This window comes from Apodemus sylvaticus, chromosome 7, assembly GCF_947179515.1.
Source record: "Apodemus sylvaticus chromosome 7, mApoSyl1.1, whole genome shotgun sequence".
In the NCBI taxonomy this organism is placed as follows: Eukaryota; Metazoa; Chordata; class Mammalia; order Rodentia; family Muridae; genus Apodemus; species Apodemus sylvaticus.
Window position 1 is genome coordinate 18,118,057 of NC_067478.1, and position 25,135 is coordinate 18,143,191.

Below are 25,135 nucleotides of genomic sequence, written 5' to 3' on the forward strand. Positions count from 1 at the left end.
GAGAAAGTACTTCTTGGAATTGCCTCCAGACCTTGGTGAGTCTGGAAAATCACCTTGCTCATGGGCCCCATGCCAGCCTGACAGATGGTCTCCCTGGAGGTGGCACACGTAACTTCAGACCATCACGTGTGTTCCCTGAAGGCAAGTGCCCCACCCAGGAGTGCTAAGAGGCTGTCCTGGGGATAGTTCAGTCTGTGACAGGAGTTTGCCTACCCTTATCCTCTCAACCTCTGCTCTTACTGAAGGGGGAAAAAGAAACTAACTTTTCTCCTTGAAGCACACCTCTGAGCTACATGGTTGTCGATGGATGTTCCACATGATGGTTCCTTGTTGAAATGGTCTCAGCTACTGAAAGGCTTAAAAGGCCAGAAAGGAACAAAGGTGGGAAATGGTTCAGTAGGTTAGAGCACTTGCAGTACCAGAACAGGGATCAGAATTGGAGTCCCTAGCACCTGCATGAAGATCCCGGCATGGCTGGATATTCCCATAACTATAGCCCTGTGGAGAGCAGATTCAAGATGGCTGGGACTTGCTGCCTTGCCCAGGTCAGCTCCAGGTTCACTGAGAGGCCCCTTTGCCAGGAAATAAGGCAGAAAGCATTCGAGCAGGGCATTAGTCCCCTAGCCTTATGGGACAGCATGGGTATGAACACTTGTACAAATATACATGTGTGAATGTGTGTGTGTACACACGGGGACACACACATACACACACACACACACACACCACACACAAGGTGGTTGTGAGGGCTGAGGGGTGGGAGTAGGTGTAGGGGTGGGGCTCAGGACTTAGATGACAAACCCTGTGACCTCTATAGATGAGAAAGAAAATGAACTTTCAAATGTGTAATTCCATATTCTCTAACACAACAGATCTCTTGTTGTGTTCCTCTCAACCTCCCCCCACCCCTTTTCCTCTCTTGAAAGCGTGGATCCTTTTTATAGTTGTTAGAAGTGTGCTTGTAACAGTTCCTCTCCCAAATACTCGGGAGAAAGCCTGGGGAAATTGAATGCTTCTGAGTTTGGCCTGTGGATTTGCGATAAAGATTCAAGGCAAAAAGCCTTTTAATTCAGAAAAGAATCTGTTTGCAGCCATTGTCCAATAAATGCAGAATATCTGGTCACTGGCAGTAGCACAATGTACCACAGAGCTCACTGAGTGTCCACAGAGCTGGCCAACTCCACGATGCCCATGAAGGTGTGTGTGTGTGTGTGTGTGTGTGTGTGTGTGATTTGTTCAGTCTAACAGTGTCCACAGAATCAAAGGACTCATGGGAGCTTGCAGGGAGCAGGGAGCAGGGCCCTGCCCTACGTCCTCTGCGTGCCTGTTATGGCTGTGTAGCTCTGGGTTCTTGTGGAAACCCTAGCAGTGCGAGTTGGGTGGGGGCTATCCCTGACTCTTTAGCCTATGTATGGGACCCTTTGCCTCCTACTGGGGGGTGGGGAGGAGGAGAGGGGAGTAGGGGAGAGGCTAGGGAAGGAGAGGGAGGGGAAACTGTGGTCAGGATGTAATAGATGAGAGAATAAAAATAATAAAGTAAGAATTCTCCTAAGGCAGTGTTTCTCAAGGCTGAATGAATTGACACTTCTGAGCTGAGGCACAGTTGAAGGCTATGTTAGAGTGTGCTGGTAATGACAAGAAAGCTCAAAGGAAACTGGGAAAACCTCATGTCATGCCCTCTTAAAAAAAAAAAAAACAAAAAAACAAGAAATACTGTTGGAAGAATTAAAATTAAACCTCACGAGAGTTTGTGGGTACCGAAAGTGACCAGCTAGTATTAACATAGCTTGCCAGGGAGCTTTGTAGCTCAAAATAGGACAGTCAGTCAGTCAGTCTGTCAGTCATATCGCTATCGCTGGGCTGTTTACATTCTTCGGGCCAGCCCAGAACTTCTTCCTGCCTCTGGCCCCTGGGCATTGCATTTCTCGAGGTTTCTAAAGGATCGGCCCCTCTCAGCTGTCTCCAGGAACTTTCACTCAAAGAGGGAGCTAGAAGACACCTGCTCTGTTTGTAGCCAGGTGGTGGTGGCAGCAGCAGCAGCGGCGTTTCAAAGGAGCAGCTAGGAGGCTGAGGCCAAGTTTTCTAGGTTGCTGTTTGGTTGCTGTCAGGGAGGGGCAGCGAGGACCCTCAGTATGGAGAACTTACTGCCTCCATCGGGATTTTCTTACTTGAAAAAGTATCCTCTCCACTCTATTCGGAAATACTTATCAACGCTGAGAAACCAAAGGGCCGAAGAGCAGGTATTACTTATGTGCTGACTTTAAAAATAACTGGTGCTTGTTTCTGGGTGTGGCTTGTCGAAGCCTGGGGAATGTTTCTCTGTTGGCTTACTGCTGTTCATAGGCACCGGTTGGATCCGGCTTGTAGTTACTCTTGCTTGGCAATCAGAGGAGCCTGCGGCTTGTGAAGGTTTACTTGACTGGGGAACACTTGAATCCTGAGCGGAAGCAAACATTCTTGGAGGGGGGAGGGCACTTATTTTGCTTTCTTTCCTTATCTAGATGAACCTACCATACTGTGGAGGGGAGGTGACTCTTTGTCACTTTGATAATTTTTTCAGTGTTTTAAAGATAAATTTTGAAACCATTCTTTCCTGCATGTTTCTGTGATTGTTAAATGTCACCAGGATTTGCAAAATGAAGATTATCTGCATGGCCATAATCAGATCATTAGTAGGCTGATGAGATCATTTAGATATAATAGGTAATTCTTATCTGAGGTGTGTAGGGGACAGAGCACAATAATTATTAATCCTTTTAGCCAATTGAAAGCTACAGTTTCCAACAGGAAATTCCAGCCTGTGAGTGGGTAAGCATTTTAAAAAACCTGTTTAGTATATGTGCTGCCAAAGCGAGCACTAAAAAACCTGTTTAAAATGTCTGGTTATTTTCATTTAAAAACATGTGTGCTTGTTATACTGATTACATTATACACTGATATCTAAAAACTGCTTTCATAATTGCACTGGATTAGAGAAATAACAATGTGTGGCCCATTTAAATTCAGGAGTTCATTTAGAAACATGGCAATGGACTAGAAATATAAAAGACAGGTCTGTCACCACACAGAAGCTGAGCAGCCACAAGTGCCGTTCACTGTGCTGTCACTAGAACGGCAGAGCCAGGCAGCAGATATTGCCAGTGTCCTGTTTGTTTTCCTCTGTGGTAGAAAATGACCCAGTTAGTAAGACGCTTCCCAGAAATGGAAGCAGAGGGCAGCAGAAGAAAAAACCCTTTGGTGACCCCTTGCCCCAAAGCTCATACCTCACTTGGAAAAAAAAAAGTCCCAACAGATCCGTCATTATTAGGATTATGAAGTAAACTGCTTCTAGCGATCCACTTAAGTGATTTTGACGAGTGCTAGAGACTCAGGCTCTCTGCATTAAGGGAGCTAGGCTACCCCATTTACCTCTCTCTCAGTGAGAAGCATTTCTGTGTCTCCTCTCAGCACGCCTTGGTTTTGAAGTAGAAAATGGGAGAACCACATGGTGGTATCCAGAGTCTTTGTTTACCCCAGTAGCAATGTCACAGGCTTTTTCCACAGGGGAGAGGGAAAGAGCAACCGGCAGCATGACTGTGGGGGATGGGCATGGATTTCTTCCCCCTTCTGAGCAATATGTGTGGAGAGAGGTGGCTGGGTTGCTTAAAAAATCCTGTGGGTGTTTTTTTTTAAAGCTTGTTTTTATTGTTTACTTATTTATTAAGTCATCTTTGTGTGTGTGTGTGTCTGCATTACATATATGTTTGTGTGTATGTATGTATGTGTGCATGAAGAGTGTGTGGCATAGGCTCATATAAGCATATACTGTGTCGTATGTGAGTGCCCATGGGATAGACGTGGAGGCTACAGGTTGAGAGCAAGTTGTCTTAGGTTTTTCTCCATATTATTTTTTTGAGATGGTCTTGCTGAAACTGAACGTAGATGTGGTGACCAGGTTGGCTGGGCAGCAAGCCCTTGGGACCCCTCTCTCTGCATCCCAGTGCAGGCGTCATGGGTGTGTGCTGTCGGCCACAGCTTTTCATGTGGGTCCTGGGCATCAGTTCTTCTAACATAGACAGCGAGGTTATATTCCCACTGAGCCATCTCCTTTTTGTTTTTTAAGACATGGTCTCAACATAGCCCAGGCTGGCCAAACCTGTCTTTGAATTCCTCGTCCCCCTGCCTCTACATCCCAAGTGCTGGGATTATTGGTATGTAGCACCACACCCAGATGCTAAAAGTTTATTCTGAAAGTAATACAAAGTCATGACTTCAGAAGAGCAGTAAGATCCAGTATGGGAACATGAGACTTGGGCTGGGTAGGTGGTCACCTCCCCAGTTTACAACCATGTAGAGTGGTTGGGGACAGCTAAAAACATTATTCTATGTTATTAACTTCCTTTATATGTTAATGGAAAAATACTGCATTTGATTCCTTTCTAAAGCCAATTACAGCTGTTCAGACATGCAGTCTAACAAAATTAGAGAAACTGGGTCAATCTGGCTAAACCTGGAAAGCATGGAGAAAGGTTACAGAGAAGGCTAATGATGTCCATGCTCAAACAGCTACTGCCCCATTCCTTTCATCCCTGTAAGCCAGATCTGCAGCAGAAAGCCAAGGGGACAGTGACATCCAGGGTATAAGCATCTCCTGGAAGCCCTCCAGCCAGAAAATATAAAGGGAGGGCTAAAATGTAAAAGCCTGAGTTTTTAAACAGGCTACTGACCTGTCGTCTGGGTGGTGTCCCCAAAGCTCAGACCACTACCATTCTGACTGCCATTTCTGTGTGTGTGTGTGTGATATTTATATAATATATACAATTAACTATTTTTCTGTACTTATTACTTAAATCACCCATTAGCAAATTTGCTTAGGGAAAAAATTCATAGTGCTACTATAATTGAAAACAATCCAATGCCATTTTGCTATAGTGTAGGGTTCCATAGCTGCCTGCAGCTATTACGAAGTGGGTTTCTGGAACAGAAGCTGAGGAATAAATAGGGAAGAGGGGCGAAAAGAAGTATGGCTAAGACAATATTCACTGATCAAAGCCAGAAACTTTAATGGCGCCAGACCTTTTAACAGTTTGGGCAAACCCTTCCCCCCAGACTCCAGGCTGAGTTCCGGTGGAAGTTGTCTAGCTTCTCTTGGAGGTCCTCGTCTTGACTGCTCCTGCAGCTGGGTGGGTCACCTGCTTAATTCAGGAATTCCTAGACCTGGAGGAACAATGAACTTAACCTTTACTTCGAGCACTCGGCCCTAGGTGGAGCAGGATCCTGGCTATCTGGGAGAAGTTAACCTTGACCAAAGTCAAACTCTGACCAAGTGCATGACTGCCCCAATATGGCTCTGTACACTATAGCTAGAAAACTAAATATATTCAAAGCAAATCCTGTGTATATACCTGGACTGCTTGTTCTTGGAAAGCTGAGATAGGAGGACCAAGAAATGGGGTCCAGCCTGGGCTACCTAGTGAGACTCTGTTCAAAAAAAAAAAAAAAAATCAAAAAGTGACAAAAAGAAAAAGGAACATCAAAGGAACCTTCTAAGCCTGAAAGCTATTTTGTTTGTCTGTTTGGTTTGGATTTTTGAGACAGGGTTTTACTGTGCAGTCTTGACTGTCCTGGGACTTGCTTTGTAGATCAAGCTGGCCTTGAATTTATAGAGATATATCTGCCTCTGACTCCGAGTGTTGGGATTAAAGGCACCCACCACCCTGATTCTGAAACCTGAATTTTAAGAAGGAAAATTGGCTTGCAACAGAGGTGTGCAGGGCTGGGAGTGTGGCTCAGTGGTATACACTTAGCATGGGCAAAGCCCTAGGGATGACACTCAGTGTCCCCAGCCAACCAAAGGGGAAGCATTGCCAGCCTCCTTGAAAGCCAGATGAGGCATCTCCTGAATGAAAAAGGAAGGTGGGGTGGGAATTAAAAGGTGAGACAAGTCTCTCAATTCTGAATGATTCATTGTTATTGGATGTAATGTCTGCACACCTATGTCTTCGATCTTAAATACCAACAGGGCTGTGGTATCCCAGCAACACCATCTGTTTCTGCTCCTCTGTGCATTCAAACACACTCCTCTCTGAGAATTCCCTCTCTACTTATTATAGCCTGCCTGGAGATGCCCCAGGCATCTCCTTAGGTTGCATGGACTGAGACCCTGCATCCTTAGGTTGCATGGACTGAGAAGAGAACTTTCTTCCAGTTCTGCTGGGAGATGCAGCACAGCCCTCACTTTTCTGGAATAGTCTGTGCTTTGATCACTGCATGTTGCTACCACATTCAGCATAGTGACTATTTGGTTCCATGTCAACATACATGTGCATATGTGACCTTGCCTCATAAGCTCTTTACTCTCTCAGGCTCACTTTGAGACATGGCAAAGGCTGTGTGAGAGACACCTGTACTACAGACAGACATACGTACTAGAGTGTCTGTGACACACATCACTTCTACCCATGTCTTGAGTAGGCCAAAGGGACCCACCCCCCTCCTGCCATGTCCTGGTCATTGTTACTCTTATCCACAGATGCTTCTTTGAAGTGTCTCCTCCATGTTCTTCCCCTTGTCTTTGGTGCTATAGAGACAGGATTTGACACAGGACTTGGTTTGTGTGGTAGTTCTTGTCATCGGTGGTGATGTGTCTGTTGTCTTCACTCTTAAGTACCAACAGGGATGTAGTTTCACAGACACACCATCTGCTTCTTATCCTTCACACTCCCAGATCTCTGGTGGCAAACACTACACAAATCTGGGTCTCTACATAGGTAGAAGGTTAAAGTCATGAGTGCATGAAGAAGCTAGATTAGAAAGACTCATGATTATTATAATTCATGAGATGATGCTGTATGAACAGGTAGCCCAAGCCTCACTGAACCTCTGGTGAATTTGAAGTCTGCCCAGACATAGGTGAGACCACACGGTCTCAGTTCCTTTCTTTTGGCCTTAGAGCAACAGTCAAGGTGTGATTCAGACGTCAGCATCCAGCTAGTGGGAAATGAATGTCACTTGCAGACAATGCTCTTCTGAATACTAGAGACCAGCTGCTTGGTGGCTCAGGTGACCAAGTGGGACACTGAGTAGGGAAGGGAGACTGTGTTCTACCTCTTGGTAGGCTGTTTCTGGGCTTTAGTCTAGAGTGGCCTATGGGGACCTAGAGCTCTTCACTGCTCTCCAGGGTGGCAGACTTGGCAGAGACATTCTGTAAGGATGTAAGGGGCCAGCGTGTGAGCTCGTTTGCAAAGTCTGTTCTCTTTTTGCTGGGAGAGGTCTGCTAGTCTCATAGCTTCAGTTACGACCTTTAAGACAATGACTCTCAAATGCTACTGGGAGTCCGCTGCAGCCCTGTGCATCCAGTTTTCCTGCTCAATGCCTCTATCTGGATGTCTTGCAAACATGGCAAATTGATTGTGTTCAGGGAGAACTCTCCAACTCCACCCACTAAACTGATTTCTTTTCCAGTTTCCCCATCAGTCAATCTAAAAGCTCAGACCATGAAACCTTGGCATCATCTTGGTACCCGCCTTCTTCCTCCTTATCCCCATTTCCCAAGCATTTCAAAAGAACTCTCGCTCTTTAGAGAGAAGAACTGATGAAATGTAAACACACGGACACACTTATTGAAGTGGCTTCCAAGGAACCCTGGGGAATACAACAATGGGCGTTTACATGCTAGATGCTACCAACCTCAAAACCGTTCAGCCCACAGAGCTGAATGCTTCAAGTATTCCCATCCTGGAGCTGGAAGGCCTGGAAGATTTCTAGTTAGTCATCTTGAGTCCATTTTGGAAGACAAAAGACTTTGGAGTCTGATGGTAATAGCAGTAATACACAGTCACAGCAGTACTGAATACACAGAAGCAGAGGCAGGCAGGCAGGCAATACTGCTTTTCTTCAGATCTCTGGATACCTGTGTTACACTTCAGAAGGTTTCCAAGGCGATAAGTAACTAACACACTAGCCAGTTCTCGAATAATTATTCAATTTGCTACTTACCTCTCCTCACTGGATCATTGCAGTAAGAGCCTTCCAGGTTGGGTCCCATATCCATTTGCTGCTGTAATCCTCACTCTGCAGCACCCAGAATTTCCTTCTCTACATGAAACCTTCCTTCACCCCAACAAAGGGACGCGATGCTTTGCAGCTGTTGTATAGCACCAGTACCAGACATATCTGGCACAAATGAGACACATTATGTGGGTGAATGAGCAAAGGGCACTTCATCACTGTCGGAATCATCGCCGTAGGGGCGGGTACATCACGGGTAGGATGCTGGCATTCAGAGCGGAAGATGGAAGCAATAGTGACCCAAGGCTGAGGCAGAGAGAGCGGAGTTCTGAGAATCGGCCATTAGTTCCTATCTCTCCTTCTACAGAGCCTTAGTAGGAGAAGATAGAGGAGGGATCAGAAAGCACAGGCTGACTAACTTCACAGACAAGGGTTGACAAGATGATCTCAGCTAACAGAGCCTGGCTCTCTTGCCCAGAAAACATTTTTTTTTCTGCTTATTAAGAAATAGCATTGAGAACAGACCAGATAGGTTGTATCTGTTTAACAGCAAATCTGAATCTACTTGAAGTCAGTCCTCTTTGGAGCTGAGAGATAATCAAAACAACATTTTAATTATAGGTTACAATCACATTTTGTTTTGGAGGCTGGTCTAACGCTTCCCCACAATGGTTTAAGAGAATGCCTCAGTCAAACAGGATCTGTGGTTTTTGTTTCTGTTTCTCTTTTTAAAGCAATTTCTATCCCTCCTTATTTATTTGCCTTTTAAAAATAATACTTCTGGGACTTGAACCCAGACCCTTGCACATACAAAGCAAGTGATCTACCTCTGAGCTACATCTCTAGCCTGACACATAGTGTAACATTCTTTTCCATTTAAATTGGTTAGCTTGAGGTGATACCAAAGTTATCTATTTTTAAAGGTTGTGAGGTTTTGTGTGTTCGTTTGCTATTATTTAAGTCGTGTTGGTGAGGCAGTTCAGCTGGCGAAAGCACTTGCTGCCAAGCCTGGTGATCCGAGTTTGATCTCTGAGATGCGCATGATGGAAGAAAAGAATGGGAGCTTGTATACTTAAACAAGTACACATAGACAGACACACAGAATAAGTAAGACTGTAAAAAGGAAGTTATCTGAGCTGATGGTTTGGCGGCAGAGTATTCAATTAGCACCTGAAGCTCTGGGCTTTATCTGGCTTGTGTGCGTGTGTACATGAGTGTGTGTGTGTGCATGCATGCATGTATGTGCTTGTATGTGGGCATGTGTGAGTATTTGTGTGTGCATGTATGCATATGTGAGTGCATGTGTGCATGCATGCCTGTATGGGTGTATGTTTGTATATGTGTGTGTGTGTGTGTAAATATATGTGTGCATGTGTGAATGCTTGCATGTATGTGCTTGTATATGGGCATGTATGAGTGTGTGTGTGTGCATGTTACATGCATGCATGCATGTGTGTGCTTATATGCCTGGGTGCATGATTGTGTGTATGCATGTGTGTGTGTGCGCAAGTGTGTGTGTGTGCGTGTGTGCATACATATGTGTGTGTGTGTGTGCATGTGTGCATGCATATGTGTGTGTGTGTGTATGTGTGTGTGTGTGTGTGTGTGTGTGAGTGAGATCTGAGGGAACTAGAAAGTACCCAGTGTCCTTAAGATTGGTTTGAGAAGAGAAAGCTTTAATGGTTTGGGTACAGGGGTAAAAGATTATCTGTGTAGAATTTAAAACAGAGGGCAGAGATGTCACACCGCCCTCATGTAGGAATTTGTGTGACTTTATGTAGGTAGCACTGGAAGTCAAATGCTGCGCTAACATGAAGCTTCACCTTGGTATTCCTGACTATTAAATATGACATTAAAAGTGGAACTGTTTTATCATGGTAATTACAAAATTCCTCCAGTTGATGGGAGGAGGGAAATGCTGCATTTATAGAAAAGGAAAATAAGTTATCAACACCCCATAGTCTGTCACTGACAGGGGGCAGGAAGCTTAATGGCTCCTGAGTCACCATCACCCAGTGTCACGATTGCTTTCCTCACAAACCCATGCATCCTGTAACCCACCCAGGCCCTTCATGTTTCCTCAGTTGGTATCCATGCTACCTGCACGGCCTTTCAATCCTTTACCTAGATACCTGTCTTCTCTCCCCCAGAGAGGTCATTACTTGCCCGAGGCAGGGAATAGCCTCCTAGGATTTCACCAGAGACAGTCTTTCAAAGACAAACCTCCCAGGACTCTGCTTGTCACCTTTCAGTGGCTTCTACTTGCTTTGGGGCTAAGTGTGAAGTTCCCTGTCATGGAGGGCCTTGATTGGCCTGCCTCTGACACCCTCTCTCACTACATGCTGGTTTTGCCTCCTCCTGCCCTACAGTACCACAGTTTCCCTGTTACTTCCTGGCGAGAGTCTTCTTTCCACTGGCTCCCTCTCTGCCTTCCTCTTGTTAACATCCACTCTCCCTTTAAGTCTCCATTATGTATCCCCTTCTGGGCAGCTTTCCCTGCAGGGCAAGTGCTCTATACTGCGCTGTATTTCTGGCCCCTAGACAGGTTCCTGCACCTCAGCCCTGTCTAATATAAGCTCTAAAGAAACCTTGCAATTCTTTGCTGTACCTACCTGTCCTGAGCAATTCCTTCCATTTATGGAGCTATTTAATACCAGCAGGTCCTAGACAATTAGCAACGCACCTGTCAGATGTGGGAAATGCCCAGGATGATAGAAATGAATGACGGGCGGGGTGGGGGTGGGCTAAGGGATGTCATGAATTCCATCCCGAGACAGAAGTGCTTAAGAATCCTGGTTGTTTGGCCCAGTGAGGAAGAAGCGGGATGTGACTGCTTTTGTCTGTTTGTGTGCTTTAAAAGATTCATAGGGCTAATTTGTGAAGTAAGCTGGGGGTGTATTTTGAAGGTTACAGAAAAAATTCAGCATGGCTCATGGGCAGGATTGTAGGGAAGGGTTGTGATGTAATAGTAAAGTCAAACAAAAGAGAAAGTACCCGAGTTGCCATTTGCAGAATACACAGTTACATGTGCCTCTTTCAAGATCATTTTAACAACGGTTTCTGACTGGGAAATTTTGAGAATACTGAATGGCTTACTTGGCCCGTTCTTGCCATAAGACTCTAGAGAGTGGGTAATGGGAAGATAGAAAGCACACATGGATTAGGTTTTTGGTTTTGTTTTGTTTTTTAAATTTCATTTAACTAGTTGTAAAAATTCTGTAGAATGAGCAGTGCTGCTCTGTGGTCTAAGACCAAGAAAACCAGCATCAAATGGCTTGAGATGACTTGAGAGGTCCTGGCAGCTCGAAAATCCTCCAGCCAGAAAGGAGAGATAACTATGCCTAGTAACTACCTCGGGTGAAAGGCTTATGTACCAAGGCCTAGCTTTCCTGAACCAACTGGCCACTGAAGACCTCTCTCCACAGCTCTGTAGCTTTTATGGCCCCCTCCAGTCTAAGGATAAATATGTAGTTACATAGTTACATAGTTACATAGGGTAGGTAGGAGCATTGAGGAATTTCAGGTTCTTTTGTGACAGTTTAAACATTAGGCTCCCGGCAATGTAAAGCCTCTTATTACTTTTAATCTGTTTCTTGAATTTAACACTGCCAGCTTTCAGTTTTTCAATGGAAACTCCTAAAGATCATGTCCTGATCCTATTATCCCAGTCACGAAGCTCTACATAGGAGACACCTGGACCCTAGGCTGACATCTGAGCTCTTAGCGTTCCTGTCATTTACTTGTGAATTTTCCCCATTGACTGTACCCAGCTGCCTTCACAATACAAGATAAATAGATGAGTGCCTGGACTGTTATTGTGTCTCTGAAATATAGGAACACAACAGCAAACCCTTGTACATTTATGTGGACCCCAAAGTTCTGTGTTTATCAGACTTGGTGATAAAACTCCATGGACTTCAGTCTTCAGTTAGTTCACTTATCTGGGTGGTGGGGGGAGGAAGGAAAGGCAGGGGAGACCACGGTGGAACAGTAGGCAAAGGAAATCATTCACTTCGTTGTCTGGAAAACAGAGGAAGAGGGGCTGTGGTCTGAGGCACTTCTGCGGGAATGCCCCCAGTGACCTTTCTTCCACTAGACTCTTCTTCCAGGGGTCCCACCATCTCTCAAGAGCACCAAGGGGTTTGTGCTTTTTGATACAGGACTCTCTGGGAGACCTTTAGGATCCCAAATATAGAGGCTTGCTACCCAGTTTCACTCCTTTGACAGCTCAGGCATGACACTTTGCCAGCTTCTGTTCAGAACAGAAGATGGCATAATCTCACACCTTGTACAGACAGTTCTATGTCTTGACAGAAAAAGAAATGAATTTCCTACATATGTTGTACTGCTCAAATTTTGCTGTGAAAAAAATGATGGAATTATTATTAGCTTGTTCGTCCTAATGGGAAGCGGGGCTTGGGAAAAACAATGAAAGTACACATTTTAGAAGAAGGAAGCTTTTTAAGTTCTTTTTTTCTTTTAATCGAATGCCTTACCTGTGCCAAGCACTTGGCAAGGTCCTTTACATCCACCCTTGGTTATTCCTCAGGACACTGCAAGGTGGGTCATGGCGACCTCATCTGTGACAAAGAGGAGTGACGTTTAGGGAAGTAAAATACCTAGGTACACAGGTCATACATAAATGGTGGAGGTGAGATTGTGATTTGGATCTGTTGACAATGCTCTCCGTGTGAGGCGGAAGCCCTTCCCCCACCACGATGGCCGCTTTCTCTCCTTCCTCTTGACCTTCTTTCACGTTTCCCTTGCAATGAAATGTTCTTACATTTACTAAAGATAACAGGACTAGGGAGGTAGCTTAGTGGTTAGATATGCTAGCTGCCCTTCCAGATGACCCAGGTACAATTACCAGCACCCACATGTAAATCTCATGTGGTGTACAAAATATATATGCAGGCAAAACACCGATACTCATAAAATAAACAAATAGAAATTTAAAATTATAATGGTTAGAAATAGAACCATGGTAACTTTTGTTAGGAACATTTTTTTTTTAAAATCAAGACATTTATATTTACTATGAGTATTTATGATGCATATCTTATATGATTATGGAGGCTTAGAACTCCCATATTCTTTCCTTTGCTAGTTGAAGGACCAAGAGAATCAGTGATTTAATTTGATCTAAGGAAGAAGGCCCAAGAATATGGAACACTGGAGGCAGGAGATGAAGGTCTCCACACAGAAGGAGCAAACATGCCTTTTCTACAGTTTTCAGTTCTGTGTGCTTCTTTGTGGGTCGCATGAAGATGTACCATGTTGCTGCACACACAAGCCTACTGATTCAAATGCTCATCTACTCTCAGATCACCCTCACAGATATGCTCAGAAATAATGTCTTACCAACTGCAATCCAAGTAGTCATCATTAGCCCACTGACATTGACACATTAAACATCAGAAGCCATTAAATATGATGATGATAGAAGTTAAATATTTAAAATGTGTCAACAATTACAAAGTTGAATGACAAATATTATAAATACCACAACATGTAGAGGATAGCATTTTTTTAATTAGCTGAGGTATCCTTAAATGATTTGTTCCTACCTTGGGGGGAGTCTTAGATCTTTAATCACTCCCTCATATGACAGCAGGAGAGAATGCAAACACTCCTTGTAGCTGATCTTTGCTACTTTGTGGGTTCTTCTTTCCCCCCCCTCCGCCCCCCCATTTCACCCCTACAATACCAGATACTAGAGAAACAAAAGTAGAGGGGAGAGGAAAGGAATTAGGAAAATCTCTGAACCTAATTTCTTGTCTTGTGTTTCTTCTTTGAGCATGAGGACTATCAGACCACAACCAATCCCTGTGAATGACCACCAACCACCCACTTGCCCCTTGTACTGTATCCTCTGAAAAGGTCCCAGAATTCCAAATGTACACAATCACAGAAACATCTGCAGCTGGCAAAACCATGGTTCTGCTAGAGCACTGGGCAAATCACAGTCAACTGCTGTGGACAGGCCGAAGCAGCCCCACATCTCTACACCTGGGATTAAAATGAAAGCACATTCTTATAATATTTCTGTTTTTTTTTTAAGAAACAAATTCCAGACTTCTCACTACATTCCCTGGTCCTGGTTAATTTATATTTATTTATAAAGTAAGTCTGGAAAGAGCCATAGGCTAGCTTCTGGCTCTGTTTCTCAGGCACTATGCACATTCTTTAGGTGTTGGCTACCATGAAACCCATATGTTGTGACATTTCTGGACTCCCATTTAGTTCAGTTACTTAGAATATTCCTGGTTGTCATTTCTCCACCAGAGCAGTTAGCAATAATGTAACTATATAAACATTGCCTGTATATGCCACTAAACCTAACACATTCCAAATGCTTTCCCTGACTCAAGATCCTTTGAGTCAGACCCAGAAGACATTGGTGGTATATGGCACGGGATCGAGAAACATTAACAAAACCAGTGCTCCAACATCATTTGCAACTCAAATAACCTACATTTTTTTTTTTTTACCAAAATGCAAGACTGCGGGAACATGCTAGAGTTTATACTTGAAATATATATATATATAAAAAAAACTGGACATTTTGCCAGTGCGGTTCCCAAAAGTCTAACTTCTGTGTTTTCAAAACAACAACAACAAACAAACAAAAACTGCCCTGGATTGGGGGGGGGCTACAGAATTTAAAAATGGTCTTGCACTGTAATACACAAGACTCTATGTCACAGATGCATCAAAAAGATGGTCTGCAAGGTCTGTGCTGAGTAGCAGTAGTACCCAGCCTCACTGAGTGAAGCAGAGGGATTTGTTTTTCTTCTCCTTTTCCAGGGTGTTTTGTAAATAGAGTGATGTCAACTGGACATGTTCAAGTGCTGACAAATCTCAACGGTCCTCATCTCTCCGCCCCTATATATGTTTGGGTTTTTATTTGTGAAGGGATTGTTTGCAAATAGGTCTCAAACTCCTATGTTAGCTTAATTAATATTAAACGCACCGCTTACTATTCTTCTAACCGGGCAAGTGAACACGTAGAGGGTAAGAGCATGTTATTGCTGTTAAAGACCACATAGTAGAAAAATTACAACTGCGTGAGAAGAAGTCTTTAAAAATTCATTAAGAGGTAATCAAGCTTTTGCAACCCCATCTGTCACGTGCAATTATAACACAGTTACTGTAACTTGCCCATAGATACCCTGTAAAAAGTCACCTTTACCTTTGCCTTTCTTGCTGTGCTCATAGATGGCACCTTCCGAGGCCCAGCGTCTCCATGGGTCCTCTTCCTAGCAGAAGCTCTTGAATTTTCTACCTGTATTGCATCCGTGGATAACTGCTTTGAAATGTTAGTGGCACTTCCGATTCTGTCTGTACTGTCATCTGTGTTACAATGTTTACCACTTAGCTAGACCATGGTTTTATAAATAAAAACAGCTCAGAAAACAAAGTGAATTTGTAATAGGAATGCATTAACTTTATATAGCAAATATACTTGTTTACAACTATTTTTAAATTCTCTCTCTCTCTCTCTCTCTCTCTCTCTCTGTGTGTGTGTGTGTGTGTGTGTGTGTACGATAGTTGAGTGCAGGTGCCAGCAGAGGCCAGATGAGTCACATCCTCTAGAATTGGAGTTACATCTTATCTGTACCCATTTTATCTGCAAAGCAGTGTATTGCTCTTTTTAAAATTACATATTAGATCACCAGCAACTCTCCTGTCCTGAGCGCTAAAGTTAGAGATGGTTATGAGCCACCTGATGTAGGTGATGGGAATCAAACCCACGTCCTCTGGAGCAGTGGTATGTTCTATTAACTACTGAACATCTTTCTAGCTCATGAAAAAATTTAAAATGTTTAAATAGGGGGCTGGAGAGAAGGTTCAGTGGTTAGGAACACTGGCTGCTCTTCCAGAAGACCTGGGTTCAATTTCCAGTACTGTTCTGGTGGCTCATAGCCATCTGTAATTCTATTTTTAGGGGATCCAATACTCTGTTCTGGCCTCACAGGGCACCAGACAAATAAGTGGTACATAGACAGGCATGCAGACAAAAAACAAAAAACAAAACTCATATATGTAAAATAAAAATTTCCAAAAAAACATCCAATAGTGTGAAACCTTTCCCTTTCTCTGTCTTCAATACAAAACTTAACATAAAATGACTTAAAAATAGTTATAGACTCTGAATTGTTACATGACCAAACCTTTTTATTTTTATTTTTATTTTAATGAAACTATTTCCATGGGGAGGATTCAGTTTCAAGAGAATGGTATTTTCTATTTAATTTGTAGGGGAAAAAAAAATCTCTCTTTCTTCTTACTGGTCTGGCTAAAAATCCTGATAACGTCAGTCAATGAGGCATTGTTCCGAAGGTCAGGCCTGGAATCAGAAAACAAAGGCTGGCTTCATAGCATAGCTGGCATTACAACTCTGGCTAGTACGAGGCGCTAGTCTCTCTCTCTCTCTCTCTCTCTCTCTCTCTCTCTCTCTCTCTCTCTCTCTCTTGGCCAAAGCATGGCTGCTGTGATGTGCAGAGAGGTGCTTACATGACAGAGGCATGATCTCTTTAGAATCCTAATGCTCTTTCTGAGCACTGCTTTTGATAATTGGTTTTAGGCCAATAGGCAACTACTTGAGAGAGTTTTGACTCTTACATGACTTAAGGATGATGGAGAGAGTTTTGAATACTGATATACACCCTCACTGTGTCCTTTAGAATTAAAGACTACTTACTGTGATCAAAATAGGCTTTAGACGAATGCTTTGGGCTTCTTGCACATCAGTGTTCAAACCTAAGCAGGCATTGGAATCACCTGAGGGAGTAATTGAAACCAGCTACTCGACCCCAGCCCCAGAGTTACTAATTCAGCAGGACTGGAGGAAGCTCAAGAATTTGCCTTTCTAACAAGTTCCCCGTGGCAGGGACCCCACTTTGAGAACTACTGACCCAGGCCAGTTGATAATGCATATTCTTTTAGAAGCAGAACTGATAGGGATTGTCATACCTTCTCAAGAACAGCCCAGGCGTCACTTAGAAAGATGTAGCATCATTGTTAATGCCAGGGGAACGGTAATGAGGACTTACAGCTTGGAAAGTTCTTAATTGACCATTTTCTACTACAGCAGTCCCAAGCCAAGCATTACATAATACTTACTAATGCAAGAAATGATTAAGCAGTTTCTTTGCGCTAAGACTCTAACATACATATTCATATCTATTTACTTCTTTCTGTTATGGATGTTTACTGATTAAACTGAAGGAGTGACTGGGAATTTTAGTTGTGGATTTAAATTGTGCGACATCAGAAGGGTAGAATAGTTGTCTTGCCCTCTAGATGATCCAAACTAAAGCCACCACGAAGTCTCAATATTAACAAAATAAATTTCCCTTATCCTTACTCTACTTCTTATACAAAAAGGATATTAAGGACACAGAACAGTCATTTAGCTGGAAAGATGAAATCAGTATTCCTGATGCTGCTGAGTGACTTTTAGATCCTAGACATATGTTGAATATGTATTTTGTTGATTTTTTTCAATAGGGCATGTTAATGAACATGTCTCAATTACCTACTGAATAATCTCTCTAAAATACTTGCCTCTGCTAATTTATTCATAAGATTACACTCTCATTTCAGCAACCCTTTCCAACTCTGAGAAGATAAACCCAAGAGATTTTTGAAAAGCTTCTACATGGAGAATGAGTTCCCCAGTAATGGTATTTGAAGGTTAAATAAAAACAAACAAGTAGATTGTAGACAATAACCAAGCCCAGCCGAGAAAGACAATGACTATATAATTAAATAATCTTGTCTTGACTGTCATCGAGGGAGCTTTAGGACAAATGTCCTAGACTCGGGAATTAGTCCCTCTCAAGGTTGTACAAATCCATAATGAAATGAATAAGGCCAGACATGAGTAAAGCAAGATAGTGAGCAGAGGGGGAATTCAGTAAGCTGGGAGCATCTTGTATGCTCCCCAGCAGGGCACCGTGGAAATACGCAGGAAATCAAAGATGGGCGTTCTACACTGGGCGGGAAGAAGCCCTGTGTAAGGCGCATCACCCATGTGAGCTTTAGGAGCTCTAAAGAGCAATTGAGCTGTTTGCCTCGCAGGTTTCTGACAACTGAGTCTAATCACCTCATAGAATTGCATTGCCTCTATCAAAAACGCACCAAACACATGTCTGCTTTGGGTTGTTCCGTAAAAAAATGATTTTTAATTTTTCTAAACTTAAATGCTTTCATCAAATGTTCAGTCTTGGCATTTTTTTTTCCATTCCCAGATTATTTGTATTTTTTCTCATGGTGTAAATGAGTTATTTTGGTGGGATAGCTCAGTGGTAGAGCATCTATTTAGCATGTATGAGGCCTTGATTTCCATCTCAAGTACTCTCTCTTAAACAAACAAACAAACAAACAAAACAAAGCCAGGCATGATTGTTTAAGCTAGGAAACAATGAATCATTATGTAGGCGTACAAGAGACCTAAGTACTATAGGTTTTACCTGCCTCAGTAGATGTGTGAACCCCACACAATCAACTATCTTTATGTTTGTTGGAAGAGAACTCATGTAAAGCAATAAGAAGGTACACACTCAATGTCAGTTTTCAATTTTGTTGAAGAATCTGCCACCGAAGTTACTAAGAAAAAGAAAAGAAAAAATACCAACAACCTGGGCTAGAGGTTCAGTGTAATTGTGGAATTCCTTCCACGACATGTAAGTGGCATGGAGTTTGAGCCTTGACTCAGAAAAAGAATAAAGTTTCAGGGTACACAATCACATGAAAAAAAAAAGGCCTAAATGTCACTTCATTTTTCAAGAATGAGGTACAGTTGTATGATTTTAAAACACCACTAATTAGAATTGACAGAAACTTCTGCATAGAACTCTTGAGGTCAAGAGCTAAGCTTTTGCTTTACTTCCTAATATAGGCCTTAAGAACCGTAACCTTAGTTCAGTCTGATTTGTGTCTTACTCTGTCTCCTCCTGTCAACATTGCCTTAAGCATTTTAAATGGCTGCCATGGTACTTTGCCACTTGATTATATCATTTGATTATGTCACAGGCCATACTACATTAAGCTCTTTACGATATTATAGGAAAAAACAGCTACATTTTAACCTTTTAACCTAATTGTTTCTTCTCATTCAGCCTACCAATTTGGATGCTTCTAGTTACAAGCAGCAGAAAATGCCATGTGCTATCTCGTATTACTGGACGTGCAGGGCATGCCGGGCTCTAGGTCAGTTGGTAGCTTAGCCACACAGTTAGGGAACGGGCTTCTTCCTGTCACTGCTTTTCATCCAGAGTTGAGTGGGAAGAGGGATACTGAGATCGTCGTAGCCCTCTTGAGGGTTCAGCATCATTAGGATGTCATGTCCAATCATAGGCTGTTGAATCTACCCTCAGACTTTCTGGTGAACCGAAAGTTGGTTCAAATAAGAACCTGAGAACGTGCGTTCTGCCAAGTTCTCAGGTGGTGCCGAGGCTGCTGGTAGCGGAGCCGCCCCGAGAGACCCGGAAGGGTGCTGGTATTTGAGGGGCACTCATCATGTTCAAGCGTACTTTATCATTTGTAGTACAACGCTGAGATCTCTTTGCTGCCCTCCCCGCCCTCCAAAGGGCCCGATGCCATTCTCCTCACTTGAATTTTTTATAATTTACTTTTATGTGTATGGGTGCAATGTGTGTGCCTGGTGCCCAGAGCAGCCAGAAGAGGGTGTCGAATCCACCGATCCTGAGGTGACAGCCATTAGCTGCCCGAAGAGAGCTGGGAATTGAACCTGGATCCTCCGAGAGAGCAGCCAGTGCTTCTAACCTCTGAGCCATCTCTCCAGCCCCTGATGCCATTCTCGTTTGTGAAACTCTTCTAGATAGGAACACTTTCTTTTTCTTTTCTTTTCTTTTCTTTTCTTTTCTTTTCTTTTCTTTTCTTTTCTTTTCTTTCTTTTCTCCCTTCCTTTCTTTTCTTTCTTTTGTTCTTTCTTTCTTCCTTCCTTTCTTAAATTATTTATTTATTTTATTTATATGAGTACACTGTAGCTGTCTTCACATACACCAGAGGAGGGCATCAGATCCCTTAACAGATGGTTGTGAGCCACCATGTGGTTGCTGGGAATTGACCTCAGGACCTCTGGAAGAGCAGTCAGTGCTCTTAACCTCTGAACCATCTCTCAACCCTGAACAGGAACACTTTCAATAATCCCAGTGCTTGATGTACCAAGTTCTTTGAAAAGTTTTCTGTCTGGATACTTGAAGTAGGGCCAGATCAAGTCCCAAATTCAACTTCTTCCCAGACTATAGAAATATCTCTACTACCCTGCCTTCTCTGGTTCCCCATTTTACCATAATAGAGAATATTTGGCAACATTCAATTACGTTTAATATCTCCTAATATAGGGTGTAGGTATTCAGGCATTGCCTCTTAAACCCAAACAAAAACAAAAACAAAGTTACCTGAAGGCATATTGTACAGGCTTCTTGTTTTCTATATAATCTTTATTTGTAGCAAAGAACTTTCTAGCCTTTTTAGCAATTTGCTCCTGTTTCACAAACTCCTTGCTGCTGATTTTGAGTCTGTGTTTCTCTCCTCTTTCTCCGAAGTCATGTTGGCAAATTGTAATTCCTCCTTCTAAATCAACTATCTCACTAATCATCTCTTTGATGTCCATATTCTGTGCAGCACGCTTGCTGGCTGTGGCAGTCTGTGTGCTTGAGTGATCTGGGCTAAACTTCGGAATTCTCATAAGCCTTGGGCTGCTTTCTGTCTTGAGTATTTCCCTCTCTACTTTATTATAATGGCCTTCTTTTCTCATTTATTTGCACAATAGGAAACACTGCAGAGAGAAATGATTTTTGCAGGGGCCATGGAAGGATACAGGACAAGTTTAGGCAAAAAGAAAAATATATAAACATATTGACTTCTAGTTGGAGTAGAAAACTTTGAAGTATAAACTATGCTGCTTTGAAGGTATGAGGAAATACAAGCTTTCCCAAGGCTCTTCCAGACTAGAGAGCAGTGGGACCACATTCCAGTAACCAAGTCAAGCTTAATTAACCAATCAGATTTATGTATAGATAATATCACAATTTACAAGATGTCAATACAACAATTTTAGAGTCAATTGATAAGGATAAAAGCTTTATCCAAATATTTCTAACCTTATAAAAACATAGCTATTTGTGGCTAGGAAATGTCACACAGGTCCATACCTGAAGCCATGTCAGTTCTCTTCTCCTCCTGCAACCTCTCCATCTCCCCAACTCCTACTCCACCTCCATTTCCTGTCCAATCACAGGCTTTCCACTGCCCAGGGAAAATCTCATATATATATATATATATATATATATATATATATATATATATGAAAATCAGATAGAAAGGATGGGACTAGGGATTGAACTAGAGCTTGGTGCATGCTATACTCTAGTCTTCCTGCCAGTGAGTTACAACACCAGCTCTTGGGATGGTATCTTTTAAAATGGATGCATTTACATTTTACAGTGTCTTAAGATTTGCAGAATTTGGGAGACTTTATGTGGAAATAATGAAGTCTTGAGCTGATCATTCATCTTGTTTTTTCCTCTTTATTCTTTAATCTTTTTTTACAGTCCAGTCTTTCTTCCCCTCCTAGTCTGCCCTTTGACTGTCCTCATCTCATACCTTGCCCCCATTCTCCAAGAGGAGGTCCTCACCCTGCTAGATCTCTCCACTCCCTGGGGCCTCAAGTCTCTTAGGTGCGTCTTCTCTGACTGCATCCAGGCCAGACAGCCCTCTGCTGTATATGTGCTGGGGGCTTCATATCAGCTGGTGTATGCTGCCTGGTTGGTAGCTCAGTGTCTAAGAGATCTTTGGGGGCCAGATTAGTTGAAACTGCTGGTCTTCCTATGGGGTCACCCTTCTCCTCAGCTTCTTTCAGCTTTTCCCTAATTCAACCACAGGGGTCCCAGGCTTCTGTCCATTGGTTGGGTTCAAGTATCTTCATCGGACTCTTTCAACTGCTTGTTGGACTTACAGGCAGGTAGCCACGCTAGGCTCCTGTCAGTAAGCACACCAGAGCATCAGTAATAGTGTCAGGTCTTGGGATATCATATTGAGCTGGATCCCAAATTGGGCCTGTCGCTGGACCTCCTTTCCCTCAGGCTCATCTCCAGTTTTGTCCCTGCAGTTCTTTCAGACAATTCTGGGTCAGAGTTTTTGACTGTGGGATGGCAACGCCATCCCCCTACTTGGTGTCCTGTCTTTCTTCTGGAGATGAACACTACAAGTTCCCTCTCCCCACTGTAGAACATTTCATCTAAGGTCCCTCCCTTTGAGTCCAGAGGTTCTCTCACCGCCTGTTTTTTTTTTTTTTTTTTCTTATTCTCAACTTCAACTCTTGGTTCACTTTCAACCTAGAAGGCCAGAAATATATAGTAACAATTCCAAACAACACTCAGTTCTGAATCTATAGAATGGGGATTTATACTCAGTGCAAACTTTAAGAATAGAGATTAAGAGTCTACTTTAAAATTCCCCAGTGTCGTCATCTTAGTCTCCATCAAGTAGTTCACATTTTATGATGCTATTAAGTGTGTGCAAGCCTATGGAATTCTGTGGGAGAAAAAAATCTTTGCACAGTACTTATGGACCTGTATGAAATTAAACTAACCAAACACTGGTAACTTGTATTGGATTCCTTCAATTTCCAAACTCTTGCTTTCAACTTTTACTGTAGCACTGCAGAAATGGGATCAAGCAGATGTATAGCACTTCTGGCAGGCAGTTCTCGGACATTAATTTCCTATGACATTCTTTGCAGTGACCCCATTTCCTTGTGCTTGACACTTCACATGCCCTTTATTGTATAAGAAACATTCTGTTGTATAGTTGGAGTAGGCTAACTTACAAAAAGGGTCATGTCTTTCTTTTAGAAAAATGTTCAGTTTTTTAGAGTCTGGGAAGATAGCTGTCAGTAATAAGCTTGTCTTGAAGGTATGAAAACTTACTGAATTCCATCTCCAACTGAGCATGGTGGCGTGTGTCTATAATTCCATTACTGAGGAGGCAGAGATGGGAGGCTCCCTGGGGCTTGCTTGCAGTCTGTCTAGGCCAATTATAGACCTGGTTCAAAGGAGATGAAGGGTATTCTATGGATGGTACTCAAGGCTGTCTTCTACACACACACACACACACACACACACTCTCACACTCATGAACATACATACACGTGCATAAATATGCTCAGTCCTTTTTTTTTTTTTTTATACCAACTATATGGGATAGTGAACTTCAGGGCATATACATTTGCCTGACTTTTCCTAGGAAGTAGGTAAACGATTCTGGTCCTTTAGGTGATACTAAAGGTTTAAAAGAAGACAGAAACTAGGGAAAGATTTAAACGTAGCTCATCTAGTTTTATTTTAAAATACATATTCCTTTATCATCTGTATTTAAATAGTTGCATTAGGTAAATTTATATCAAATATTTTTTCTTCATATACTTTTGAAGGTTCAAATTTTATTATAAAAATCAGGGTAGCTCATATCCTCTTAGAATAAAGCACAGTATGAATAAAATTGGAGCATCATGACCGTTCTTCCCCACACTTTCCCCTGGAAAAGGAGCCTGGAACCTTCTCAGTCATGGTGACCACTCTTCTCTTCACCCCACTTCCTTGGTGGTGCTCAAGTTTGAATCATCTAAGGATTCCCGACCACCAAGGAACACTCTCAGCTCCTGTAAGCCACATTTTGCCCAAGATGCATTTAATTTTGTAGGTTAAGTATTGGACACAAAATGAGTAAGACCCAATCTTTAGGAGGCTGGTTTCTAAGGGAACGTTTGGGGTTGGCTGGACAGCCACTTGGATTTACCGTATCTCGTGGCCACCAGCCTCCCTGGAGCTGGTCTCCTGCTTGTTTCTTCCCACACCAAGTGTTTGCCTTGGCAGGGCTTCTGTTTTCTTGCCTTTGCCTGCCTTTTCTGTCCCTTCCAACAGTTTCACTATGCAAGAGGAAAGAAGGAGTCCTTCCACATGTTCACGTACTCTGCATTTACCGTCATTGTATTTTAGTCCCTTTATCACACACTGAGGTGGGAATGGCACACAACACCTCACAGATGGTTCCAGCCTGCTCAGAGGAGGAAATGAAAGAGGAGAGCATGCTGCTCTGGCTTTAATAGTATTGATTAAGGCTTTAACATGTAAATGATACACTCATACAGAATAAACGCTAACTTTCAATCACGGGAAATAGAAGTTTGTGTTACTGATGTTGGCTAGTATGGGACCGTGATCTGCTACAGAATAGAAAAACCATCTCAGGTAACACACGCAGAGTTTCAGCTAACTAGCCCAACAACTAACAATACTGATGTTCCTAAGTTTCTTTTCTTTTGCTGTCCTAAGACACAGAAGCAGCTTGGGAAGGAAAGGGTTTATTTGGCTTATACTTTCCATCACTGAGGCAATCCAAAGCTGGAACCTGGAGGCAGAAACTGAAGTAGAGTCCATGGAGGAACACTGCTCACTGGCTTGCTTCTCCAGAGTTCCTCAACTTGCCATTGTGTATAACCCACCTGCCCATGGATAGCCCTGCCCATAGTGATCCGGGCACTCCCACATCAATCACTTAAGAAAATTCCCCACGGACTTGCCTGTAGGTAGGTCTACGTGATGGAAACATTTTCTCAGTTGAGATTCCATTTTCCCAGATGACACTAGCTGTGTTAAGGGGATAAGAGAAAGCCCAGCACAACAATAAAATTGTTTTCCAGAAGTCTATATATGTATTCTAAGTGTTTATATAATGTAACCTACCTTATAAGCTTTGAGTTTTAAATTATGCTTGTTGTAACATTAATATTCTTTAAGTAATAACTGTTACAGACTAATTTTAAAACTGAGCACGAGATAGCAATTTTATTATAAGAAGCCAGAGGCTTATAAAACGTCATTAAGCATATATACCAAAGTGAAGCTGAATTATAGATTTCTGCATTAGCCCGGCCTGGAAATTGTGGCCATCCTCTGCTTCTGTCTCCTATGAGTGGCATGAACCACTATGCCTGGCAAAAAGCCCATTTTTCAAAATAGAAGAAATGTGCGCGTCAACCCAGAAGCTGTCCCAAAGTTTTGATCTCATTTAAGTTAAATGAGCTTAACAGGCATCCTACACATTATGTTGA

General features: G+C 42.7%; 1 protein-coding gene across 1 annotated transcript in view; it reads left to right on the forward strand.

Annotated features, from left to right (window-relative positions):
* The first annotated feature begins 1,849 nt into the window (after window positions 1–1,849).
* Window positions 1,850–25,135, forward strand: part of Atp2c1 (ATPase secretory pathway Ca2+ transporting 1) — a 105,176-nt gene continuing 81,890 nt past the window's right edge. Inside the window, exon 1 of the mRNA XM_052187447.1 lies at window positions 1,850–2,240. Coding sequence (XP_052043407.1) covers window positions 2,133–2,240 — 108 coding nt within the window. The 5' untranslated portion in view covers window positions 1,850–2,132. The remainder of the gene's footprint in view (window positions 2,241–25,135) is intronic.